Here is a 23,562-nt window from a genome sequence, read left to right on the forward strand (position 1 = left end):
ATCGGTACGAAACCCACAAATGTATGGGTTTCGTACCGGTACAGTATCGGTACTGTAGCGCTTTGCTGTAGTGTGGACAGATGAAGCAGTTCTGTATCGATACAAATATAATGCGCATGTGCAATGAACCATTCCTACGTCTTCCGGGTTATTCATACAATACAATACGCACGTGCTTTCCAGCTGTAAATAAAACGTCAAAATGGCTCAAAACGACCGTGGAGCTACATGGAGCAAAGAAAGGGGGAGGGAGGGGGGAGGAAGAAGGGAGGAAGAGGGGGGGAAGGTGAAGGGAGGGGGGGAGAAAGTGAAGGGAGGGGGGAGGAAGGGAGGGGAGAAAGTGAGATTCATTTTCTTTGTTTCTCAACTGCCTCGCGCGTTTTATACGATTCGACTGAATAAATGACCACCAGAAATAGACTGTACATTGACAACAAAAAGCACACATGCGTTGTTTCATCCGCCATATTCTCAGAAGGAAGTTACTCGGTAACCACGGAAACATTTCGCGCACGCGCATCTCAACTACCGTGAAAGAAAACCACAAACATTTCTCGCTAGTGTGGACAGATGCACTAAACTGTACCGGTATACTTTGTATCGATAGTTATTACCACTATCGTACTGGTACAAGTGTGAACACGGCTTAAATTACAAAGGGAAATGAATATTTAAGTAGGAGTGAAATACTGTAGCGAGTATGTGTGGAAGATGATTCTGGAGACAGAAGTCTTAGTTTCTTGGTTGTTAGCCTGTGCTACTTGCTCTTGATAGCACTGGTTTGACTACTTTATTAGCGATTGCTAACACTACTAATGAATGCTACACCAGCTAGAAGGTGACTTCACTACTGCGCTGATGGCACTGACTCGCAGTTAAGCTTGCGCTGGCCTTCAAGAAGACAGAGGGTGATAAAATTTTGGTCCCTCCCACTATAAATCAAAATCTAATTGGTTAAATCATCTGTCACTTCCTGTATAAACATGCACTGCCATGGCCTTCTGTTCCAGCAGTGAAGTCCTAACCATTGAGTGAGCCAGCTCTAAACTCTTCTCAGCCGTGAGACGACAAAAATCTCATTGGATAACTCTTTAATGTTTTCAGGACGGTGACCCTTTCATTTCTGAAGCAAATTTGATGGAAAATGAGGCCGAATTAGAAGAGAAATTATAATTAAACTATGAAAGAATTAGAGTGAAAGAAATTAACATTTGAAATGCTGATATTTTGGGGCCTTCTCTGAAGGCCTAGAAGTTCCTGATGGTTCTCCTTTGCTATTTTTATATATAGGATATTCAAACTGTTGTTCATCCAGTATACTAGGTGGGAAATTGCAACTCGAGCCTTATACGACTGTGTAGGGTTGGCGGGGGGGGGGTATTTTATTTTTTTAATATTTATTATAATTTGTTCAAGTTTGAGTTCTGAAAAGTTTTTGCTGTAGGTTCCTTTACTGGTCGGACTGGGGTGAGCCAGCAAGGATTGAGAAGTCTGGAATGAATGGGGTAGACAGACAGGTCCTGGTTGAGACGGACATTCAGTGGCCCAATGGTATTGCCCTTGGTAAGTACTGGTGAAATGAAGTTCGAGTTATGACGAGCAGGATGGCTTTTTTTTTAAATGGCTACCTGTTTTGGAAATAATGCTGACTAGTCCTGCCTCTACAGATCTGATCAAAAGCAGGCTTTACTGGGTGGATTCCAAGCTGCACACACTGTGTAGTGTGGATCTAAATGGAGATAACCGGAAAAAAATCCTGCAGTCCCATAACTACCTGGCTCACCCCTTTGCCCTCACGGTGTTTGAGGTATGAGAGTATTTGTCCTTTCCTTGTGCCACGTTGCTGTGGTGCCTCATAAATGAACAGCCTTTTTAAATTGGTTCCCTGAATTGGTTTTGCTTGGGTTTAAGATATTGTAGACAGTCGCTAGACTACACTACTGTGGGGACTTTGGATCATCAAATTTTGCTCTATGTAGCTTTTCTCCCCTCCATTCCAAATTGGAGTACATGGGTGTAATTTTTATACTGTGCTTTTCTAGAGCATACAGAATTTCTAACCTTTTGGACCCCAAGCAAAGTTTGTGATCAGCTCTTCATAGTGTTGTCCAAGATGTTCTCGCTTGGGCTGCAGTAATTGATCAAAAACACAAGTTTATTTAAAAAAAAAAAAAGCAGTAGGGTTTAACCCTGGTCCTAATGAAGCAAATGAACCACACCACCTCAGAAATAAGAGTACCGAACTAAATTATCTCATCTCATTATCTCTAGCCGCTTTATCCTTCTACAGGGTCGCAGGCAAGCTGGAGCCTATCCCAGCTGACTACGGGCGAAAGGCGGGGTACACCCTGGACAAGTCGCCAGGTCATCACAGGGCTGACACATAGACACAGACAACCATTCACACTCACATTCACACCTACGGTCAATTTAGAGTCACCAGTTAACCTAACCTGCATGTCTTTGGACTGTGGGGGAAACTGGAGCACCCGGAGGAAACCCACGCGGACACGGGGAGAACATGCAAACTCCGCACAGAAAGGCCCTCGCCGGCCCCGGGGCTCGAACCCAGGACCTTCTTGCTGTGAGGCGACAGCGCTAACCACTACACCACCGTGCCGCCCCGAACTAAATTATACTTTTCCTTATTCCTAGGATGATGTAATCAGTGGTTGTATATTTTGTATGCATCTCTTGACTAGGAAAGTGCATCTACTGTACTTTTTTAAATTCTTTTACAGTAGTGATCCATAAGGATCAGTTATATACATTTTTATTTTAATGGTGGCAGGTAAAATTTGCATATGGGGGGGGGGGGGGGGTCCTTTAATTTTGCATGCTAACTTTATTTCTGGAGAAAGCTACACCTCAGTCTTTTGACTGAAAGATTTTAGTTGGCAGGTACTTTTTTTTTATTAAAAAAAAAAACACCCCTCGCCTTATTTTGACAGGATCGAGTTTTCTGGACAGATGGTGAGAGTGAGGCTATTTATGGGGCAAACAAGTTTACAGGATCAGATGTGACTATGCTGGCCAACAACCTGAATCAACCACAGGACATTATTGTCTACCATGAACTCGTACAACTGTCTGGTGAGCGTGTTGGCTATGGGGATGGCAGGCAGAGAGAAACATGGTGTGAAATTAGTCTGTAATGGGGGAGAAGAAACCTTTGATCAACCAGTGTTTTTTGTTTCTCTATAGGCACCAACTGGTGCAACGAGAAGGTAGAAAATGGAGGTTGTTCCTACATGTGCCTGCCAGCACCTCAAATCAACAAACACTCCCCCAAGTATACGTGTGTGTGTCCTGAAGGTCAGGAGCTGGCTTCAGATGGCTTGCAGTGTAGACCAGGCAAGTATCTGGTGTCTTGAGGGTTAATGATGTGCTAAAGCTTTACTTTTCTCTATTCTTCAGCTTCCATTCTGCAGCAGTTTCCTTTGCATTTATTGCTTCTTGTGTGTCAGTTTGAAATGTTGTGCTTGTACAGCTTGATGGCTCCCTTCAGGCCCTGTCCACCACCTCACCCCCTCTGTGCCTCTCTTTCTCTCCTCTTGAAGCTAAGCAGGGGCTTTGAATACTCCTTTCACAGAGAATATGCCACATTGAGTAATATATGGATGGGACTTGGCAATGAAGCCTAACTGCACGACACTAAAGCAGAATCCATAGGAACTAAGGAAAGGGGTTTCAAGGACAGCCATCACTGCATGAATACTTTTATGGCTCTTAAACCTAAACAAAATAAGAGGCTTTTTTTTTTTTTTTTTTAAACTATGCAAGACATTGATGGTAGCAGGAGAGCCCTCTAATTGCCTCCATGAAGAATGCAAGAGCAGTAAACCGTTCTCTGGCATGATTGCTTTCAGCAGATGAAGATAAAGAACTCTAACTCCATTGTGTCTGAATGGGCTAGGTTTTCATGGGCCTTCCCTTCAGAGCTACAGCTAGATCAACATAAGTTTTCTCCTCCAGTAAAGAAGTTTTATTCCATGTGCACACTTGAAATTGCCTCGTTTGATTTACCCAAAGTGCTGTAATGCCTTCCAGATGATGTCTTATTTGTGCAACATTTGTGAGGAGATTTGAAGGACAGTAAACTTGTAGAAAGCTAGACCTGGATTCCAGTGTGATGGTTTTCTGCCAAATAGCCACTGTAATGTCAATCATCTAAGTATCTGGGCTTCAGCTAAAGGTCACCTAAGAGCAATCAAAATTGCAGCAAGTGCTTGGAGATGCCGTTTTCTCGGCTTTCCTATAAACTACTAGATCAAGAAAATGTCTGTATCCAAATGATTTTAAAGAAGAGTTTTGGTACTCCTGTAAAACATCATGTTAGAAGTTTAAATAAAAATAAACTGGCACTAAAAACGAATGCTTTGACAGTTCTAGTGCATCTCAAGCCAGGTGTTTGGTTTGGATGGATTTCTGCAGCAAATCCATTCCCCCCACCCCAAGTGTACACCAACTTTGTGTTGCCATTTCCTGTCTTTATTTCCCCCAGACACTTGCTATTTGAGCCACTGATCATCCAATTCAGTGTTAATTCAAAGAGCTCCCACTCCACCAATTTCACCAAAAGAATCACTGGGTACATCATTGCCATATCTTCTGGAGATCATGAGTCTGAATCTCAAATGTTACAGCCAGGAGCAAAACTGGCTGTGCTTGGTGTAGGAGGGGTTGGCATTACTGCATCTTCCTGGTCAATCACAGCAGAGGTGGACCGTATCTAAGGCTACATCCACACGACAACGGCAACGAGATTTTTTTTTTTTATAAATATCGTGTCCATATGGGCAACGGATCAGTAAAATATCAGGTTCATATGGCAACGCAACGCTTGCTGAAAACGATGCAATACACATGCCACACCTCTACGTGCGCTGTAAGACGGTCCCATCGGAGACACCAGAACAATAGAAGTAGACGCATGCGCATAAACCCCTTCTTCTGTAGCATCAGCCACATAAAGTTTTGATTATTAGTCAGTAGCGTAAAATAGTATCTATTGTTGAAGACACTTATTTATATTTCATATTAAAACGTCTATGTAAATTAATACATAGAAAGCCTGGCCAGGCGCTGAACGTTTTTCTGCCTTCACTTTAAGAGAAATTCAGGGTGAGCATGAGCCTAGGTTCTTCCCTGTCACACGTGCACACCTTCTCACTCCCTGTCCTATGGCTATAGTCCATTTAAATCATGTGCTTTGTTTTTTGAATGGAGATGCGGAAAGAGGAATGAACGGGAGTAGATGGAAGCCGGTATGCCAACATTCTGAGATCCTCCAGAATTCTTTAACGGTCTGGAATAAATTGAATGCTACACATTGATGGATTACTTTGTTCTTCTATGCCCTTTCTGAGGAATGTATTGTCAGACTTAAACCAACATCTGAAGAGGTGAGATCGCTTTTTTTTTCCTCCCTATTTTTGCTGGCGGGATTGTCATGTGGTTGTGACGTCATCATAAACAAATCAGTTCTACTCATCCAGACGACTTTGCAACAGCGCCATTCCCAGATTTTTCCACTCTGGAACCCATTCTCAAAAGATTTCGTTTTGGGGCACCCAAAACGCCGGTGCTGTGTGGACACCAGGCTGAAACGATAAACAATTTTGAGATTCACCTGAATCAGTTGCCGTGTGGACAGGGCCTAAGTACATTTACTTAAGTACACTTTGAGTATCTGTACTTGAGTGTTGCGGGGTTTTTTTTTGCAAACTTATGACTAACTTCGCTACATTTGAAAGGTACTCGTTACTATGAAGTGGCTTTGAAAGTGGATATTTATTTTTCTAAAATGTGATTTGGTTTTTACCCAAGGTGACACTGAGACAGCCTATCAGTAATCACTAGGGTCATGTCCATAGACTATAAAATCAAGTTCAACGATTTCTCTGCAGCATTATTTGAACACACTCAGTTGATGGCAGAATGGAAGGAGACGGTTCTTCTGGGGAATGCACACATCCATGGCCATACCTAGAACCAGTGTTTCAGTTTTCTGAAAGGATTAAATATTCGTTTCGTTTTAAATGTTTGCTTTGTTTGCCTAAAATGAACCACATCATGGTCTACAAAAACTTGCCGTCCAACCTGCAAAAGCATCTAAATGTATATTGGCTTTCCTACTATACTAGATCAAGAAAAGTATACAAGTCTCTTTCCAAGAGAAAGCTTGCAACAAAAAAGGGCTTTATCAAAAGCTCTATGCTTTGAGCTTGTGATAACGTTGCAAACAGCACTATGCAGTTTGGTTAGTCAAATGACTTTCTATGGACTTGCCTGCCAAGTTGCTGTAGCCTTGTCCACGACTAACATCAACACCCAGCTAGCTAACTTGGACATTGTTAGCATGTAAAAATGGAGTTATGCTAACATGAATAACACTAACTTGTCTGAAGTCTTTTCAGATATGTTTTGCCAAATGTAGAAGTCTTTTCTAGTAACGTTAGCTACCCAATAGGATTTCAAGTTTCACACACCTGGTTGGTAGCCATCATTTGATGGTTAGCTCGTGGGTTTTTTTTTTTTTTCCATTCCAGCTCCTTGCTTGCTTTCTAATGCTGTCACCAGTTATTCATCTTTTACCTTTTGATTCCTAAATAAGTAGTATAGATGGCTTTGGCCATGGCTTTACATCGCTGTGCTCTTTTGTAACAGTGGCATCTACAGCTGTTCTACAAGATGAAGGGCGGGTGTTCGTACACCCCACACATCCTCCAGGTAATGCAGTCTCCCATTGCAAGTTTTTAGACTGCATGTGCATGAAAAACCATGCAGTCAAACTGGCTTCGTAGCTTTTGAGATTGTCCTGTAGTGCATGGTGGGAACATCTATCCATCAATCAAGCTGGAACCTAAACGTGTTTAACCTTCAACGAGGTTAATTCAAACCAAGTGATGCAATATCCCTTCTCATAAGTCATCTGTTTATCTCATGATTAAATAAGGGGAGTTGCAGTAGTGGTCACTTTGCAAAAAATAGACCTGTTTGGTATCTAGTCCAGCACTATGACCTAGTTTTAGATGCAGTGTTTAATGCGGACTATCAACACTCACCATCTTTGCACTTCGCAACCCATAGCACAGAGGTCATCTGTCAGGTTGGTTGCTGAACCTTCTGTCAACAGTATGTATTTGTGTAAGGAATGACATGGAGACTGTTATTGCGCTACTGAAACCCTTCCCTCTCAGACGCTCCAAAATGCAAGGTTGCAGCGTACTCAGAACCTGCCAGTAAGCTCTGCTGTTTAGCAGAGTGCTTGCTCTGAAGACCACGAACACATTTATGGAGTAGATCTTGTTGGATTGGGCTCTTCGGCCTCAACAAATACTTGTGATCAGATTAACTAAAGGGCAGGTGTGAAATTCTTGGTTTGCTGAAAGGGGTGTTGGCTGTCTGTTGAAACCGTCTGTGCTCTTAAATTTATTTCATCATTTAATGAAATTGCATTTAATCACCATCCAGGTTTCACTTTGGATTGGGTTTTTTTTTCTAAAAAAGTCTTCATTTTCCTTAGCAATCTAGTTTCTTCCCCAATTTGAATGAATCATGTTTAATGTGTTCTTCAGTGTCTCACTGAGCACTTTAATTTTTCATCAATCTATACAGAGAGAAATCTCAGCACCTCCATGCATGAAGTGAAAACAGCCAAAGGATCAGCTGCAGCCTGGGCAGCTTTGCCAGTGTGTAAGTTTATCCTACTCTGCTCTTCCCTTTCCTTACTATTGGAAACGTGTCTTGCTTGTTTGTATAAAGTTTCAATGTGACCGTCCTGTAGTGTTGCTGGCCATGCTGGCAGTTGGGGGTTATATAATGTGGCGGAATTGGCAGACGAAGAATAAAAAGAGCATGAATTTTGACAATCCGGTGTATCTGAAGACTACAGAAGAAGATCTCAACATCGACATCAGCAGACAAACTGCCTCAGTTGGTCACACGTATCCTGCTGTGAGTGACTTCCATTTTTGCACTGAATAAAAATTATTTTTTCCCCATCACTTAATACTCTTATGACGATGCTTCACAATTGCATCTAGTGTCATATTACAGGATTATGAACTGGTTACTTAATTGAACATGGTACACCCTAAAATATATGCTCAACTAGAAAGTCAGTCATGTTCGGTTTATTGTACATCAGGAATAATACTGTGAGCCAGAAATGTTAGGTTTTACTGTCCCTTTTTCGAACTGCTATGTCGCAGGGTAGTGTAACGCACTAGAAGCGCCGTCTACCCTCTTCTGCATGCATGAACTTGCAGATGCACATGATTGGCTAGTGTCATGCTGGTTGATGATGGAGAAAAGATTGCATCTCTCCCCCACCAAGAACGCTTCTTCCAATTTTGCCGTCTTGGACTCCTGGACACAGATGGTTGTGGCAACTTTGGGGATTTAAACTCTCAGAAAATATATCTATTGTAAAGGTCAGGATGACTGCACTTGGATGTGGTGGATATTCTTGGGTTGAGCCTTATTCAAGCTGGATTAGTTTCAGCTTTCACAAAAGGAACCAATCCTGAGAATTATGTAATGTATTTCACTGAATACCTTTAGCAATTATTCCACAAAATCAAGTCGTACATGAGCTGATGGCTGATGAGGAGCGTAGTGAGTGGAATAACTGTATTCTATCCACATTCACTGGATTTTGAGAAACAGCTTTTTTTTTTTTTTTTTTTTTTTGCAAATTTGATTATACAAAGCATCTGATATTCTGCTTGGAATGTGAAACTGGTGAAGTGAGTTTGTGAAAAATGCTGTAATTCCTGAAAAATAAGATGCTTCATTCCATATTTTGCTTTTTTTTTTTTTTTTTGAGGGAGTTATTTCATCCTCTGTTGGTTCAGTAACGTGCTCTGCCATGTTTTTCTCTACTCATGGTATATGAGCTGATGGAGTAGCCAATCAGAGTGCACGATTGCTCATATCCAGTGAATGTGGATTGAATAGTGATGGTAGTTCTGTTCTACTGCAAGTCCAGGGTATAAGGTCATGCATCATAATTTGGACATGGTACACAGATTATTGTGGCTGGATCATCCTTACAATGATCTCAAGGTCCAAATGAATCAGTAAGTTTTAGTCCTATGGTATTATTGTGATGTGGTTATTTTTATGGGTCACTTAATTTCATTTCTGTTCTTTTTCAGATTTCTATAGTCAACACAGAAGATGACTTGCCATAACAGGCCTCTAAACTGCTCCTATTTATGAACTGTCCACGTGACACTTGCCAAACACTGCTGTTCCAGCAGGCTGACAGTCAGATGCCTTCCGAAGTGCATTTCTCTATTGTTTTTTCTTAGGGGTGGTGTGTGTGTCTCCTTTGTGTGTGTGAAATACAATGATTTACTTGTTTCCTTCTCTTAATAAACATGCCCAAAGCACTACATAACTAAGGATGTAAGCTCTATAAAAGGAGTGCTGTTGGTACATTTTTGTAAAAACAAAACTGTAAATATCCCCAACTTAGAGTAATCAGGATTCTCCAAGCACTTTGGTCAAATGGTCATGTGTAAATAAGATTGTATACAATTGACCAACAACTTTGCTATGGTGGGGTATAGGACCAGGGTAGATTAAAATGTATTTAAGAGGTTTGTTAACTATTTTGTATGTCCGTGCTGTTCCTGTTACCTTTTTATAGCATTGTACAGGAAGGAGTAAATGATCTGCATCAAGGAAATTTGCAAATACTTAAAATAAAAGGAAATGGTGGTTGTTGTACATCACTGCAAAAGTAATTCCTTGACGTTATTTTGCTGTTTATGGAAAATGAGAAGTGTTGAGAAAGGAAGAGAGCCTTGGCATTGCAGGGTTTGTACTAGGATAAGAAATTCCTAACAAATGGATAATCCACATTCACTGGATGAGTAATCGCAGGCTCTGATTGGCTACTCTATTACTAGGCTATCAGCTCATCTACTGGGAGTATAGAAAAAAAAATAGTGGCATGTGTTGCTGAACCAACAGAGGATGAAATGAACTACTTGAAAACAAAGCCCCAAAATTAAAGCGGATATGCAGAATATTTTTTTTTAATACATTTGAGTGGATAGTATCTCCATCCTTGACTCTTGTATGCTGCATAAATAGGAATTAAAGGGTTAAAATTGACTGCAAAGTTGGCATTTGAGCTGCCCCACTGAGCTAGCCATGCCAGAGTGCATGACGTCATAGCAGTAACCAGTTGTAAGGCCGAGGCCTTTTACAGCTATAGACCAAAGTCATATATAAATAATCTTATGGTGAAAGTAAAATACCGTTACCGACTTGTTCAACTAAGACTGATTTGACTTCATTGATTGTGGGTTGACTCTCATTAAAACAGGATGGGTGTTATAACTTATGCAACATGCATGCATTTTCATGGATAATGTAAAAGGCTAATTAAATAATCAGATGAACTGAAACAATCACATTCTGAAGCAAATTAATCTTAAACCGGTAACTTAAACACACAATACAAGTTACATGTATTAATCTAAATGCAGGTAAACTTTTTTTAAAAATCCAAACGAGTCAGAGCTTACCCATCTGTGTTCTCGCTTCTTGTGGCTGGCTGTTTTGAAACAATCTGACTTTGAGTTGTTCATTCAGTTCTCAGTTAATTCATTTCCACGTAAGGGCAAGATGGCAGCATTATCCAGTTTAGAAGTAAGACGGCTGGTCCACTCTTTCTCCATTACTGCTCGGCTCAGGCAATTACTAAAACCCAGAACGGGACGTCACTGGTTTTAGCAACAACCGCAGGGAGGTCACTGCCCAAGCGATATGTTACATTCCGGGTTTTAGCAACAACTCTCAGCTCACTCCGGGAGGACTGGTGCAACTGAACTTTGCTTTTCAAAAAAATAAAATAAGATTGCCCATAGTCAGCTGGGATAGGCTCCAGCTTGCCTGTGACTCTGTAGAACAGGATCAAGCGGCTAGAGATAATGGCATGAGAAATACTGTCCTTTTCTTGTAGTTTTTTGTTTGTACTGCACCCTCTTTCAATACAAGCTCATAGTCAACGCTCCTCAATAGATCAGAGGTTTCGTACGAGTCTTCAGTAAAATGTGCAGAGCAGAAGAGAGACCACTTCGTAGGCACCCAATGTGCCCATGAACAACTTGCAAAATGCATCCAAATCTTTGCAGTTTGAACATTCTTGGACCATGAATGCAATGTAAATCCACCTTCTGTCGTGTTGCTGGCGGGTGCAGCAACAAATCTATGTGGCATGGTGATAAATTAGCTCAAAATGGAGGATCGAAGTTGCGTTTTAGTATAGCGGAAACGGTGATGAGACCAATAGACTTCCTGCTGTGACGTTACGGATGTCAAGGTCATTCACTCACCGTTACCTATATAAATCACTTTAATCGTAAAAATTACTATGTTATATTTGTTAGCGCTAAAACTATTCCTGTGCCATTCTTGAGGTCTCAAGGCATTTATAAACGAAAGTGAAGCCATGGCTCTGAGTATATGCTTTAAGTATTTAAAAGAAACCAATGGCTCAGGGCGGCACGGTGGTGTAGCGGTTAGCGCTGTCGCCTCACAGCAAGAAGGTCCGGGTTCAAGCCCTGTGGCCGGCGAGGGCCTTTCTGTGCGGAGTTTGCATGTTCTCCCCGTGTCCGCGTGGGTTTCCTCCGGGTGCTCTGGTTTCCCCCACAGTCCAAAGACATACAGGTTAGGTTAACCGGTGACTCTAAATTGACCGTAGGTGTGAGTGTGAATGGTTGTCTGTGTCTATGTGTCAGCCCTGTGATGACCTGGCGACTTGTCCAGGGTATACCCCGCCTTTTGCCCGTGGTCAGCTGGGATAGGCTCCAGCTTGCCTGCGACCCCGTAGAACAGGATAAAGTGGCTAGAGATAATGAGATGAGACAAATGGCTCAAAGAAACCCTCCAATATCTCTTGTTCCACACTCCAGCCCAGTCAGTGGCATTAATGCACCTTTAAGTTGGTTTGCTAACTGCCAAAAAACCCTAAAGAAAACCCCCAAAAAAGCAACAAACTATGGAAAAGTAGTTCTTGATAACTTTTTTAAAAAGAATTATACCTTTTTTCATAAATTGCTATTGTCATTTTACCAGTTTGCTTACATTTGAAGCAGAAATGAAGAAAAATGCGCTCTCAGAATCCAGTGAATGTGGATATAACAGTTCCACTCAATCTTATCATACATGGCTTGTAGCCTACTCGGCACTACGCGCCTCGTCGGCTATCAGCTCATGTATTACTAAATTTTTTGGAATAACTATTCAAGGTATACACTAAGGTGGATGCAACGCTATGAAAAGGTTATATGGCTCAGGTTAATTAGGATTAGAGGTTGACTTAATGTACTTGACATTCAAAGGCTTTTCTGCATATTAGGGTGATGGCATTACATTACATTACAGGCATTTAACAGACGTTCTTATCCAGAGTGACATACAGTGTACCCAGAGCAGCCTGGGGAGCAGTTGGGGGTTAGGTGCCTTGCTCAAGGGCACTTCAGCCATTCCTGCTGGTCCAGGGAATCAAACCGGCAACCTTTTGGTACCAAAGCTGCTTCTCTAACCTTTAGACCATGGCTTCAATTTGCCTGGCTTGTGTGCATCAGTAGCAAAATTAACTCTGATGGTGTCATTGTTTCCTTTTTGTAGATGCTGACATTATTCCAAATAAGCTAAACAGAACACCAGATTCTAATGGAATGAAGTAGCACCTCTGTTTAGAATCCAGATCAAGTATGGAAAGAGTGAAAACCCTATTAGTGTTTGTGTCCAGCATATGGGATAATACCTAAAGTCTGTTGAGATTTGTGAATGTAAGGCAAATGAAAGACATTGGGGTGGGGAATCTAGGGAGAGGATAATAGTATTTAAACCGTTAAGCACACAGATCCTCTCAGTCAGCAACATTAGACCGTCAGTGCTGCTTTCTCTCTTCTGGTATGCTAGGACCCCTGTTGCGGGAGGGGTGTATTAGAGACATGCTTGCTCTTGCATGTTCAATACTTGGTGAGACTGGCTGAGAGGACATGACCACCATGTTCAAGCTTAAGAGCAGGAGGCGAAGCCTTTTCCCCAATTACAAGCTTGGGGGCACAACCCTTACTCCCAGTGATCCAGTGAAGAACGAGCTTCCGTTTGCCCAGGAAAACTGGCTGAAGCCATGGAATTCAATGCAAGAACTCAGGCGAGATATCTATAACCTCGAAGAAGAGTATTATGATGATGACGATGGTGACAAGGTTTTGCCAGCCCTTCTGAAGATATCATCTCCAGCTAAAAACTACATGCTGAATATCAATGTAGGTGGTAAGGTTTACCAGATATCTTACAGAGTGGCAGCCAAATATCCTAAGACCAGAATTGGCCGACTTGCAACGTACACAGACCATAACAGAAAGCTTGACCTCTGCGATGACTACATTGTCCAGAATAACGAATATTTCTTTGACCGTGACCCAGACGTCTTTCACATCATCTTCAATTTCTATCGGACTGGGGTTCTCTGGATAAAAGATGAGTTGTGTCCTCGCAACTTCTTGGAGGAAATCAACTACTGGGGTGTCCGAATCAAGAACACTCACCGCTGTTGCCGCATCTCGTTTGAAGAACGACAAGATGAGTTGAACGAGCAGCTGAAAGTGCAGCGTGAACTGCAAGCTGAAATTGAGGTAGAAGAAAACGAAGAGCTGTTCAGAGGAATGGCTTTCGGGCATACGCGTCACAAAATTTGGAACCTCATGGAAAAACCATTCTCTTCAATCACGGCCAAAGTTATGGCTGTGGCTTCCAGCTTATTTGTTTTGGTGTCATTGGTGGCCATGACCCTCAACACCGTGGAGGAGATGCAGTACAGAATGCCAACTGGCCAGCTTAGTGGGAGAACCTATGCAGAATATGTGGAAACCTTCTGCATCGCATTCTTTACAATGGAGTACTTGCTCCGGCTTGTGTCTACACCAGATGTCAGACGTTTTGGGAGGAGTATGCTGAATGCCGTGGACTTGATCGCCATCCTCCCACTGTATCTCCAGATGATTCTGGAATGCTTTGAAAATGAGGACCTTGAGAAGCATGGCAGTGACATTGAGACAGTGGGACGGGTGGGGAAACTGGGACAGGTCCTGCGCATCATGCGGCTCATGAGGATCTTTCGCATTTTGAAGTTGGCCAGACACTCCACTGGACTACGAGCCTTTGGCTTCACACTCCGTCAATGCTATCAGCAAGTTGGCTGCCTTTTCCTTTTCATCGCAATGGGAATATTCACCTTCTCGGCCATGGTTTACACTGTGGAGCACGACGTCCACCAGACAAACTTTACTAGCATACCTCATGCATGGTGGTGGGCAGCTGTAAGTATTATTATTAGTATTATTTCTGCATCTTGAAGGGGGAATTCATAATCCAAAGAGGCTTTCAGACCTTTCCAGGATGCAACTATTTTGTTCAAGTTAAATTCCCAATAGTCCAAGTTGAAGTGGTGTTCGTTTTCTAGCCGGGATTATGCGCACAGGGCTTTCCTTGTATCCCAACTTGACATTGATCAGGTATAAGTTGCCAAGCAGTGACATCATAACGTAATGCTATTAAACATTGCCTGGCTTAGTGTGAATACAGCCCTTGCAATCTATGCAACACATTTCTCTTCGCAACCCTTTGCTCAGGTCAAGTGTACACAAAACTCTAAACGGTTACACATGATTAAGTTCACTTGCACAAGTGCATTTAAATAGTGTTCATCTCTTTGTTCTATAGGTGAGTATCTCCACAGTGGGCTACGGTGACATGTTCCCAGAGACGCCCCTGGGTAGGATTTTTGCATTTGCCTGCATCTCATTTGGTATTATTCTGAATGGCATGCCCATCTCCATCTTATACAACAAGTTCTCCGACTATTACTCCAAGCTGAAATCCCATGAATACACCTCCACTGTGAAGGCACGTGGCAAGGTGAGGTTTGCCAAAAGGGCTGTCAAGAAGTTTGTAGAGTGCTGTGAGGAAGCCTGACACTAACCCACTGGATATTCTGCCAAGAGAGGTCCTGCCAAGTGCTCTAGGAAGAGGGAGGGGGGAATCAAGTGATTTTACTATAAAAGCAACAAAGAGTGGTGGGTTGGGTTTTTTTTTTCTTATTTCAATTGTACTTTGGCTAATGAACATGCGTAATAAAAATCCCATCACACATGGAGCCCTAATTTTTTTAGAATAAGCACACTGAGACACACTCATCATTGCAATGATTGCTTCGCATTAGCGTTTTTAGATCTCTGTTTTTACTGCTCATTAATATTGCTCAATTTCTAAATAAAAGCTATTTTTTACATGCTTTTTCACATTTTTTTTTCTTTGAATTGCATTTCATTTTAACTGTCAGCAAAATATTATTTCGTTTTATTCGTGATGGTGCAAAAACACCTACACACCTGGTGAAGTAAAATTATGTACACGTGTTTGTCCTCCAATACCACCGATAAGGTCACACAGTAGGATACTGAATATATTTGACTTGTTCACAAAGTTCTCACTCATTTTAACAGTGATGCACATGCTGGCTTTTCTAAGGAATGTGTCAAAAGGTCAATCCATGAGAATAAAAATAAATAATCCTGTGTGGATGGCTTATATATAAATATAATGAGTTCAAGGGCTAGCATCTGGCATGTCTAGTACCCTTTACCTTTACAAACGTCTGGACAAGATTCAATCTGCAAAAGCCGATTTAGGCTTAATATAAACACATTGTCTTAAAGGTCCCATGGCATGAAATTTTCACTTTCTGAGGTTTTTTAACGTTAAAATGAGTTCCTCTGACCTTCTTAAGTCACCCCAGTGGCTAGAAATTTCATAATGTGTAAACCAAACTATGCCCAACATTTGAGAATGGCGCGTCAAAACGGCGCGTTGATAAACTCTTCCCTTGCCTACGTCAGCAAGGGAGATGATCCCCACGCCCCCCCTCTGGATTCCCACCCACTGTATGGATTGCCCGCCCAGCTCAAAAGTTGCCACCAAACATGGAAGTTGCGCTGTACATGGATGTGACAACACAGAAAGGAGTCTGTTTTTACTGCCGACGGGAGAGCCCCTGAAGACGCAGTGGCTTAATTTTATTTACTCCAATAATACGCCGTCGAGTCTACCTAAGACGGTGTATGTTTGTCGGAAGCATTTTCCTGAGGAATGTTTCCACAACTTGGGACAGTACAGGGCAGGTTTTGCACATCAACTGTCACTGAAGCCTGGGTCCGTACCAAGCATCCCTGCCGCATCAGCCACAAACACCGAACAAGTAAGTGTATAACTGTTAAGTCGTTTTGCCGTGTTTTAAAATCGGTGCCACGTTAGCCTTGCAATGGCTACATTAGCTGTGCAGCTAACCGCTTCCTGCAGTTAGCCAGGTACTCTGCGCTACAAAACCAAAAAGCATGCAGCATGCTCTGTTATAATAGCCAATCAAAACAGTTTTTACAAAGACACCCACATTCTTTTTTTTAAGTCACTCGTTCATTTTATTTGTTTGTTTGTTCAGTAAAAACCCAAACATTTGTTGAATTTATTTTATTTCCTCGCGTCGCACCTTAATGACGTCAGCGCGCGCTATTTTTCCCTTCGCGGTTTGTTCCTTCTCTCTCGCCATAGTAAGACACCCACATCAGCTTGTTCTGACCCACTGGAGGTAGCGTCACAGTGCTGTTAGCCAATCAGAGGTAAAACGTTTACATGTCATGAATATTAATGATAAGACCCGCCCCCACCCTCTACCCTTCCCCGCCTCCTGCTTCTCATTAGCAAAACGACGCACTGGGAAAAGCGCTGAAATGGGGCTTTCTCCCAGGAGGCTATATCTACGTGCCGAGGGTTCATTTCGAGAAAGGCTGCGGATATAACATCCGGAAGCCTCCACGAGCCCGTTTAAAGCATCAACAAACCACCATGCCATGGGACCTTTAAGCAACAAGGTTAGTGCGCCTGACGAATTAGAAAATTCATAAAACCATGCCTGCTGGTGGAAAAAAAAAAAACGTATACTGTGCATCAACAAAAAAGTTATGTAACTTTTCTTTTAAAAAAGAGACAGACACAAACTGTAATTAAAAGTTTGAGACTTTCCATTGAACAAAGCTACAAAACAAACCAATGAAAAAGCAATTCATTTAAAACTGATGATCACGCAAGTACGAGATCCTTCAAAGACGAACCCTTGAACATGAGGACACGAGCGTTGTAGATTCTGTGAAGACAGACGGGTGTGGTGCAGTTCAACTGAACCCTAGAACCCATTTTCTTATGAGTGTGCCTGCTTTTTCTCTGAAAGAGAAAAATCCTCAAAACTGAACATTTTAAACTCAGCGGTAAATTACAAACAACCGAAATAAACCTTTTTTTTAAATGAAAACTAGTTTTGTGCTTTGTATTTTGACAAGGTCCAAATAATTCTATACTTCTAAAAGCAATCATGTGACTCCGTGCAAGACTTCATGTTTCAAAGCCGCACTTTCATACTTAAGGTGAAATGTATTTAATATAGTGCTGTCAAGCGATTAAAATATTTAATCGCGATTAATGTCGCGACTGTCATAGTTAACTCGCGATTAATCGCAATTTAATCGCACATTTTTGTCACATGAAAAACCATTGTAATTCTCTTATCAGCATAAAAAAGTGAATGGGCTTGCTCGAACTACGGGGGTACACGGGGGATCCGAGATCCCCTGAAACAGACATGAGATCCCTTGAAAACATGATTTGGGAAATGTTGGGGGCAGCGCTCGAAACTAACGGTGTCCCGATGTCCCGGGGACCATAAAAAATGTCATCGGGACACAAAATTATCATATCTGGGACAATCCCGGGACAATGGAAAAAAATAGATCTAGAGACGACAATTCCCCCGGGGGAAATCGTGAGAGTGATGCAGTGCGCGTAGCAGTCACAGTTGCCGGAGCTGAGCTGGACTGTATTTTTGTCTCTCTCTGCTCAGCGTGCGGGTGGGGGAGGGGCACACAAGAAGGGCAGCTTTCCGTCAGAGCGCTCCCTCCAAACAACGGGGTTTACACGAAAACAGAAGGAGATATTCACAAACTTATTTCACATTGAGTGCCACAAGGGTCTCCTGAACACACTGATGTACTTTTTTTGTCTGTAGTGTAAAAATTGAGGACACTAGAACGAGTTAAAAACGAGTGGCTTTTCTGATTTAACAGTCAAAGCGCAGCCACGTTTATAATGGCAGTCTATGGGGCTGCGCGGCTGTCCTCTCCTCACTTTCAGGCTTCTCATTCAAAAACTGCAAGTCCTATCGTGTAGGTAGACACATTGTGTGAATCAGGACAAGTGTGGCTACTACTTTTGAGAAAATTGTGTGTGTAGAGTGAAAATTGGGGCTGAAAACACAGTTTAAATGAGAAAGTTTGAGCTATTTTTCCAAGCTCTCTACACTCTAACTTAACGAGCTCCATTGGTGTGTAACGCAATAGACACCCATTATAAAGCCGGAATTTCTCCAGGTACCCACATGGTGTTTGAGCTGGGACTGATCCAAAAGTATAGAACCTAGCAAAAAGTTGAATGCCAGATCCACAGAGGAGAAGTTTCTCTACGTTTTAAAGTTTGAATCATGTCTCTAGGTGAAAGCATGCCAGAGCAGCGGATGTTTGAAAATGTGTGTAGTTTTTCAAATAATTCCATAGAAATGAATGGGAAATTTATCTAGGTCAAAGAAAATGAAATTAAGCACTGTAAATAATGTAAATGATTTCTATGACTAAAGGTTACAATAAAAAAAAAAAAAACTTGGATTACATTGCTTTGTTTGCACTTATATGATATGACACTTTTATCCAAAGTGACTTTACAGTTTTTTACAGTGTTACAGTCCCTGTAGCAATGTTGGGGTAGGTGCCTTGCTCAAGGGCATTTCATCTATTGATGGTATGGCTGATGGCTTTCAAAACATCTCTGAATGGGGCAACAGGTATATTACATAAAAATGGATAACGGTAATGGTGAAAATGATAAGTTGGGCTTATAAATGCCAACAGATATTCAAGGTATAAGTAGATGAAATGAACATAAAAGGGGTCTTATTTTCAACTAAAGTGTACTGCAGATGTAGGGAGTTGAAACATTTTCTGAATGAGCTAGTTGGCCCCTTTAAATAAATGGGTATCTATTCATACAGTGAGATCGCCAAAGTTTAATAAACTGAAAATGCAATAACTGTAATTTTGAAGTAGATGATGTATAGGACATGTGTCACTTGTGTTTTGTGACTTATTGTAAAAATGATATAAAGGGTTCAAAATCGCATAGTTACAAATATAATAGTAACTTCATATGATAATATTAACCACTGGTTATTTCAGAGAGGAAAAAAATGGGGACACTATTGCTTCCATTCGGGACAATACAACACAGAATTCGGGACCACTGGGGGACACAAAGAAAAAAAGTTAATTTCGAGCCCTGGTTGGGGGGTCTCTAAAATATTGGCAAAATGATGTTTATTGACATAGCAATCGTGTGTAACGGGAAGCATTTGCATATCCGAAGTGAGCGCGCGATGGAGAGTCGCGCTCTGAGACAAGCGCAAGCACCCCCCCAAGGGAAAATAAGGGACCCCCCCGAAAATATCGGCATAGTTCGAACACTGGTTGTACCAATGTTTTTTTTTTATTGCAGAGCATAACACGTCTTGTCACAGCCACTGCAAAGTGGGGCTGGAGCCGCCGATGGGAAAACGAAACCTAAGCCAAGCACCGTGGCTCTTCGGGGGAGGGCAGAGGACTCTGGCTGTGCGGGGCGTGGCATCATGTCACAGAGCGTTAATCTCGCGATAAAAAAAATTATCGCCGTTAAAATTGAGTCAAGTTAACGCGTTAATAACGCGACATTTTTGACAGCACTAATTTAATATTATATTTAAAGATTAATATTAAAGATTAAAGAACTGTTAAACAAGTTTGACATATTGACCAATGCAACAGTGTGTGTGTGTTCATGTATTTTGTATTTAAATACATATAATTCCAGGGTGAACAATTACATTACATTAAAAAAAAAAAATCGAAAAGAATTATAAAACCCATTACATTATGCAATTAAGGTCCTCTTGCTTAGTTACAAACTGGGAAACAGTTTCAGCTGAGAATTCACATCACCGTCTTGATGTCCTTAATGCACCAGAAAGCTGCGGGGTATAAAGGCAGTGTGCATCGAAACCAAGATTTTACTCGGCCAGTTTCTCCAGCAGAGCCTCCACTCCTTTTGAGTTTTGGACTTTTTGTAGGTCAGTACGAATGGACTGTAAAGCAGCCTTTACTTCCTGCACAACACCTTCATCTGCACTCTGGAGGAGACTGGAGAGGGTAAAAACATGCAGAAACCACACAGACCATTACATATCAAGTGGATTTACTACTAATGGTAATTTCAATTCATAACCTTTATCATCATCACGACCCAGGTTAAGTTACTGGCAGAAAAGTAAACAGAAGTAACACTACATTTGTCACAAATAAACATTAATCTATCGATTACTGAGGAAGTTCATCATCGTTCAAATTCAGTTGTTATTCCACCATACTACCCTGTTTCCAAAAAAGATGGGACTCTGTAAAATGTAAATAAAAACAATGATTTTCAAATCTTGGAAACCCTACATTTGAAAATTGTACAAAGACAACATATCAAGGGGCGGCACGGTGGTGTAGTGGTTAGCGCTGTCGCCTCACAGCACGAGGGTCCGGGTTCGAGCCCCGTGACCGGCGAGGGCCTTTCTGTGTGGAGTTTGCATGTTCTCCCCGTGTCCGCGTGGGTTTCCTCTGGGTGCTCCGGTTTCCCCCACAGTCCAAAGACATGCAGGTTAGGTTAACTGGTGACTCTAAATTGACCGTAGGTGTGAATGTGAATGGTTGTCTGTGTCTATGTGTCAGCCCTGTGATGATCTGGCGACTTGTCCAGGGTGTACCCCACCTTTCGCCCGTAGTCAGCTGGGATAGGATCCAGCTTGCCTGCGACCCTGTAGAACAGGATAAAGCGGCTAGAGATAATGAGATGAGACAACATATCAAATGTTGAAATTCGGAAATTATTATTATATTTTTCAAAAAAAACATGCTCATTTTTTTAATTTAAATGTCCAACACCTTTCAAAAAAGCTGAGATGGGCAACAAAGGACAGGAAGATATGTAATGCAAAAACACTTTGTCGAATATCTCTCAAACAGTTAGGTTAATTGGCAACAGGTCATTCGCATGATTGGGTATAAAAAGAGCAGCCCAGAGAGGCGTTGTCTCTCAGAAGTAAAGATTGGGAGGGGTTCACCGCTCTGTGAAAGACTGCGTGCGCAAACAGTGCAACAATTGAAGAATAACATTCCTCAGTGTAAAATTGCAAAGAATTTGGGGATCACATCATCTATGGTCCATAATATCATTAAAAGATTCAGAGAATCTGGAGAAATCTCTGTATGCGAGAGACAAGGCTGAAAACTGACACTGGGTGCCTGTGATCTTCAGGCCCTCAGGAGACACTGCATTAAAAGCAGACACATGTCTGTAATGGAAATCACTGTATGGGCTCAGGAACACTTCAGAAAAACAACGTCTGTGAAAACAGTTCATTACTGCATCCACAAATGCAAGTTAAAACCAGATATAAACAATATCCAGAAACACCACCACCTTTTCTGGGTCCAAACTCTTTTACGATGGACTGAGGCGAAGTGGAAAACTGTCTTGTGGTCTGCTGAGCAGAAATTTGAAATTCTTTTTGGAAATCATGGACACCATATCCTCCAGGCTAAATAGGAGGAGGATCATCCGGCTTGTTATCAGAGCACAGTTCAAAAGCACAGCATCTGTGATGGTATGAGGGTGCATTAGTGCACATGGCATGGGTAGATTGTACATCTAGGAAGGCATCGTTAATGCTGAATGATGATTGTAGGTTTTCAAGCAACAAGCTGCCATCCAGATAACATCTTTCAGAGAAGGCCTTCCTTCTTTCAGCAAGATGATGCCAAACCGCTTTCTGTACGTATTACAACTCCATGGCTACATAGTAAAAGAGTCCAGGTGCTAAACTGGCCTGCCTGCAGTTCAGGCCTGTCATCCATTATGAAATGAAAAATATGACAAATGAGACCGTGAACCGTTGAGCAACTGAAATTGTATGTCAGGCAAACAGGAGACAACATTTCACTTTCAAAACTACAGCAGTTCCCAAACATTTACAGAATGTTGTTAAAAGTAGAGGTGATGCAACATGCCCCGTCCCAAATTTTTTAAAAACATGTTGCTGACATCAAATTCAAAATGAGCATATATTTTTCAAACAACAATAAAATTTCTCAGTTTCAGCATTTGATATGTTGTCTTTGTCCTATTTTCAATGAAATATACCGTTTCCATGATTTGAAAATCATTGCATTCTGTTTTAGTTATATTTTACACAGCATCCCAACTTTTTCAGAAACATGGTTGTAGTTTTTGAGTAATCTCAGTCAAGGGTTTTGTACTATAATATCTTTTTGTCATCTATTACAGGAATACTTAACCAAATTGTAACCATCTCGAATTCCTCATCATCTATAGGTTTTAGTGGTCAAGGCTTTTGAGTTTACATTATTCATTTATGCCATTTGCTTCAGTGAAACTGTACTGTTCAGTTTTAGTAACAGAATTTACTGTATTGGTCAGGTCTTCCATTTGAAAATTAAATCCAATGTTCATTTCTTTACATAATATGCCCAAAAGTATGTGGACACCTGACCATCATACCTATATGTGGACCTCTGATTCCACTGAACACCTTTGGGATGAACTGGAACACTGCCTGCACACCAACACTACGTTCAGACTGCAACCTGAAACGACCCATATCCGATTTGTTGTGAAATCCGATTTTTTTGTTAGGCTGTTCACATTACCAATTATATGAGACTTGTATGCGATCTCCAATATGAACGGAAAACAACCCAAAAGTGTCCCGCATGCGCAAATTGACACGTAATAAGCACATCTACGTAATACGTAAACAAAAAAAAGCGCACTCTTCATGTTTAATGATTTCTTTTGTTTGTTTGTTTGTTTAATTATCTGGTTAGTGTTAAAGTGTGAGGTCTCGTGTGTGTTTTTGTTTCTGAACTGAAATGAAAACATGTAGCCTGGTAACGAGGGTTGACTCCTGAATGTCTCTCTAATTTCTATATAAGTGCACTACATGTTACTAGGAAGTAATGGATTTTTAAACTCTATATAGTGCACTCGAGCTTCAGTAGGCAGTCGTTTGGGATACGGCCGCTGTATTACCAAACTCTTAATTCAGGCTTAATAATTTGCACATATTTATTTCGTCATATTAATAAACTTTTTCTACATTTTTATAAATATTTATTTAGATTGTTTATAGCCAGCTGAATTCTGCAACTTCTCTCAGCGCTGGCTCAAGGTGCAGAAACACCAGTGCGGTTTGCTATGGAGATGAGGCGAGACCTGGCGATGTGGTTTTTGTGGCGGCGGCGGAACTCACACAATAATCTGATTAATGTGGGC

The 23,562-nt window shown here is 41.5% G+C and overlaps 3 protein-coding genes across 4 annotated transcripts in view; 2 read left to right on the forward strand and 1 right to left on the reverse strand.

Annotated features, from left to right (window-relative positions):
* Nucleotides 1-9,734, forward strand: part of vldlr (very low density lipoprotein receptor) — a 43,620-nt gene extending 33,886 nt beyond the window's left edge. The window contains exons 12-19 of one of the 2 annotated variants that reach the window (XM_060908255.1): nt 1,445-1,563; nt 1,668-1,807; nt 2,952-3,093; nt 3,205-3,354; nt 6,670-6,732; nt 7,621-7,698; nt 7,790-7,959; nt 9,165-9,734. In XM_060908255.1, coding sequence (XP_060764238.1) covers nt 1,445-1,563; nt 1,668-1,807; nt 2,952-3,093; nt 3,205-3,354; nt 6,670-6,732; nt 7,621-7,698; nt 7,790-7,959; nt 9,165-9,200 — 898 coding nt within the window. In that variant the 3' untranslated portion in view covers nt 9,201-9,734. The remainder of the gene's footprint in view (nt 1-1,444; nt 1,564-1,667; nt 1,808-2,951; nt 3,094-3,204; nt 3,355-6,669; nt 6,733-7,620; nt 7,699-7,789; nt 7,960-9,164) is intronic. The other variant, XM_060908256.1, reaches the window with a different exon arrangement.
* A 3,297-nt stretch (nt 9,735-13,031) lies between these two features.
* Nucleotides 13,032-15,146, forward strand: kcnv2a (potassium channel, subfamily V, member 2a). The gene is made up of 2 exons (XM_060908359.1): nt 13,032-14,357; nt 14,761-15,146. Exons 1-2 carry the CDS (start codon nt 13,032-13,034, stop codon nt 15,010-15,012), a joined length of 1,578 nt encoding a protein of 525 aa, XP_060764342.1. The 3' UTR covers nt 15,013-15,146.
* A 4,847-nt stretch (nt 15,147-19,993) lies between these two features.
* pum3 (pumilio RNA-binding family member 3) overlaps nt 19,994-23,562 on the reverse strand; it is a 29,536-nt gene continuing 25,967 nt past the window's right edge. The window contains exon 18 of the mRNA XM_060908311.1: nt 19,994-20,363. Coding sequence (XP_060764294.1) covers nt 20,234-20,363 — 130 coding nt within the window. The 3' untranslated portion in view covers nt 19,994-20,233. The remainder of the gene's footprint in view (nt 20,364-23,562) is intronic.

This window comes from Neoarius graeffei, chromosome 25 (assembly GCF_027579695.1).
Source record: "Neoarius graeffei isolate fNeoGra1 chromosome 25, fNeoGra1.pri, whole genome shotgun sequence".
Classification (NCBI taxonomy): Eukaryota; Metazoa; Chordata; class Actinopteri; order Siluriformes; family Ariidae; genus Neoarius; species Neoarius graeffei.

Coding starts and splice junctions, on each gene's coding strand:
- kcnv2a (XM_060908359.1), top strand. CDS start 13,032: ATGACCACCATGTTCAAGCTTAAGAGCAGGAGGCGAAGCCTTTTCCCC. Junction 14,358..14,760: donor ATGCATGGTGGTGGGCAGCT/GTAAGTATTATT, acceptor TTTGTTCTATAG/GTGAGTATCTCCACAGTGGG.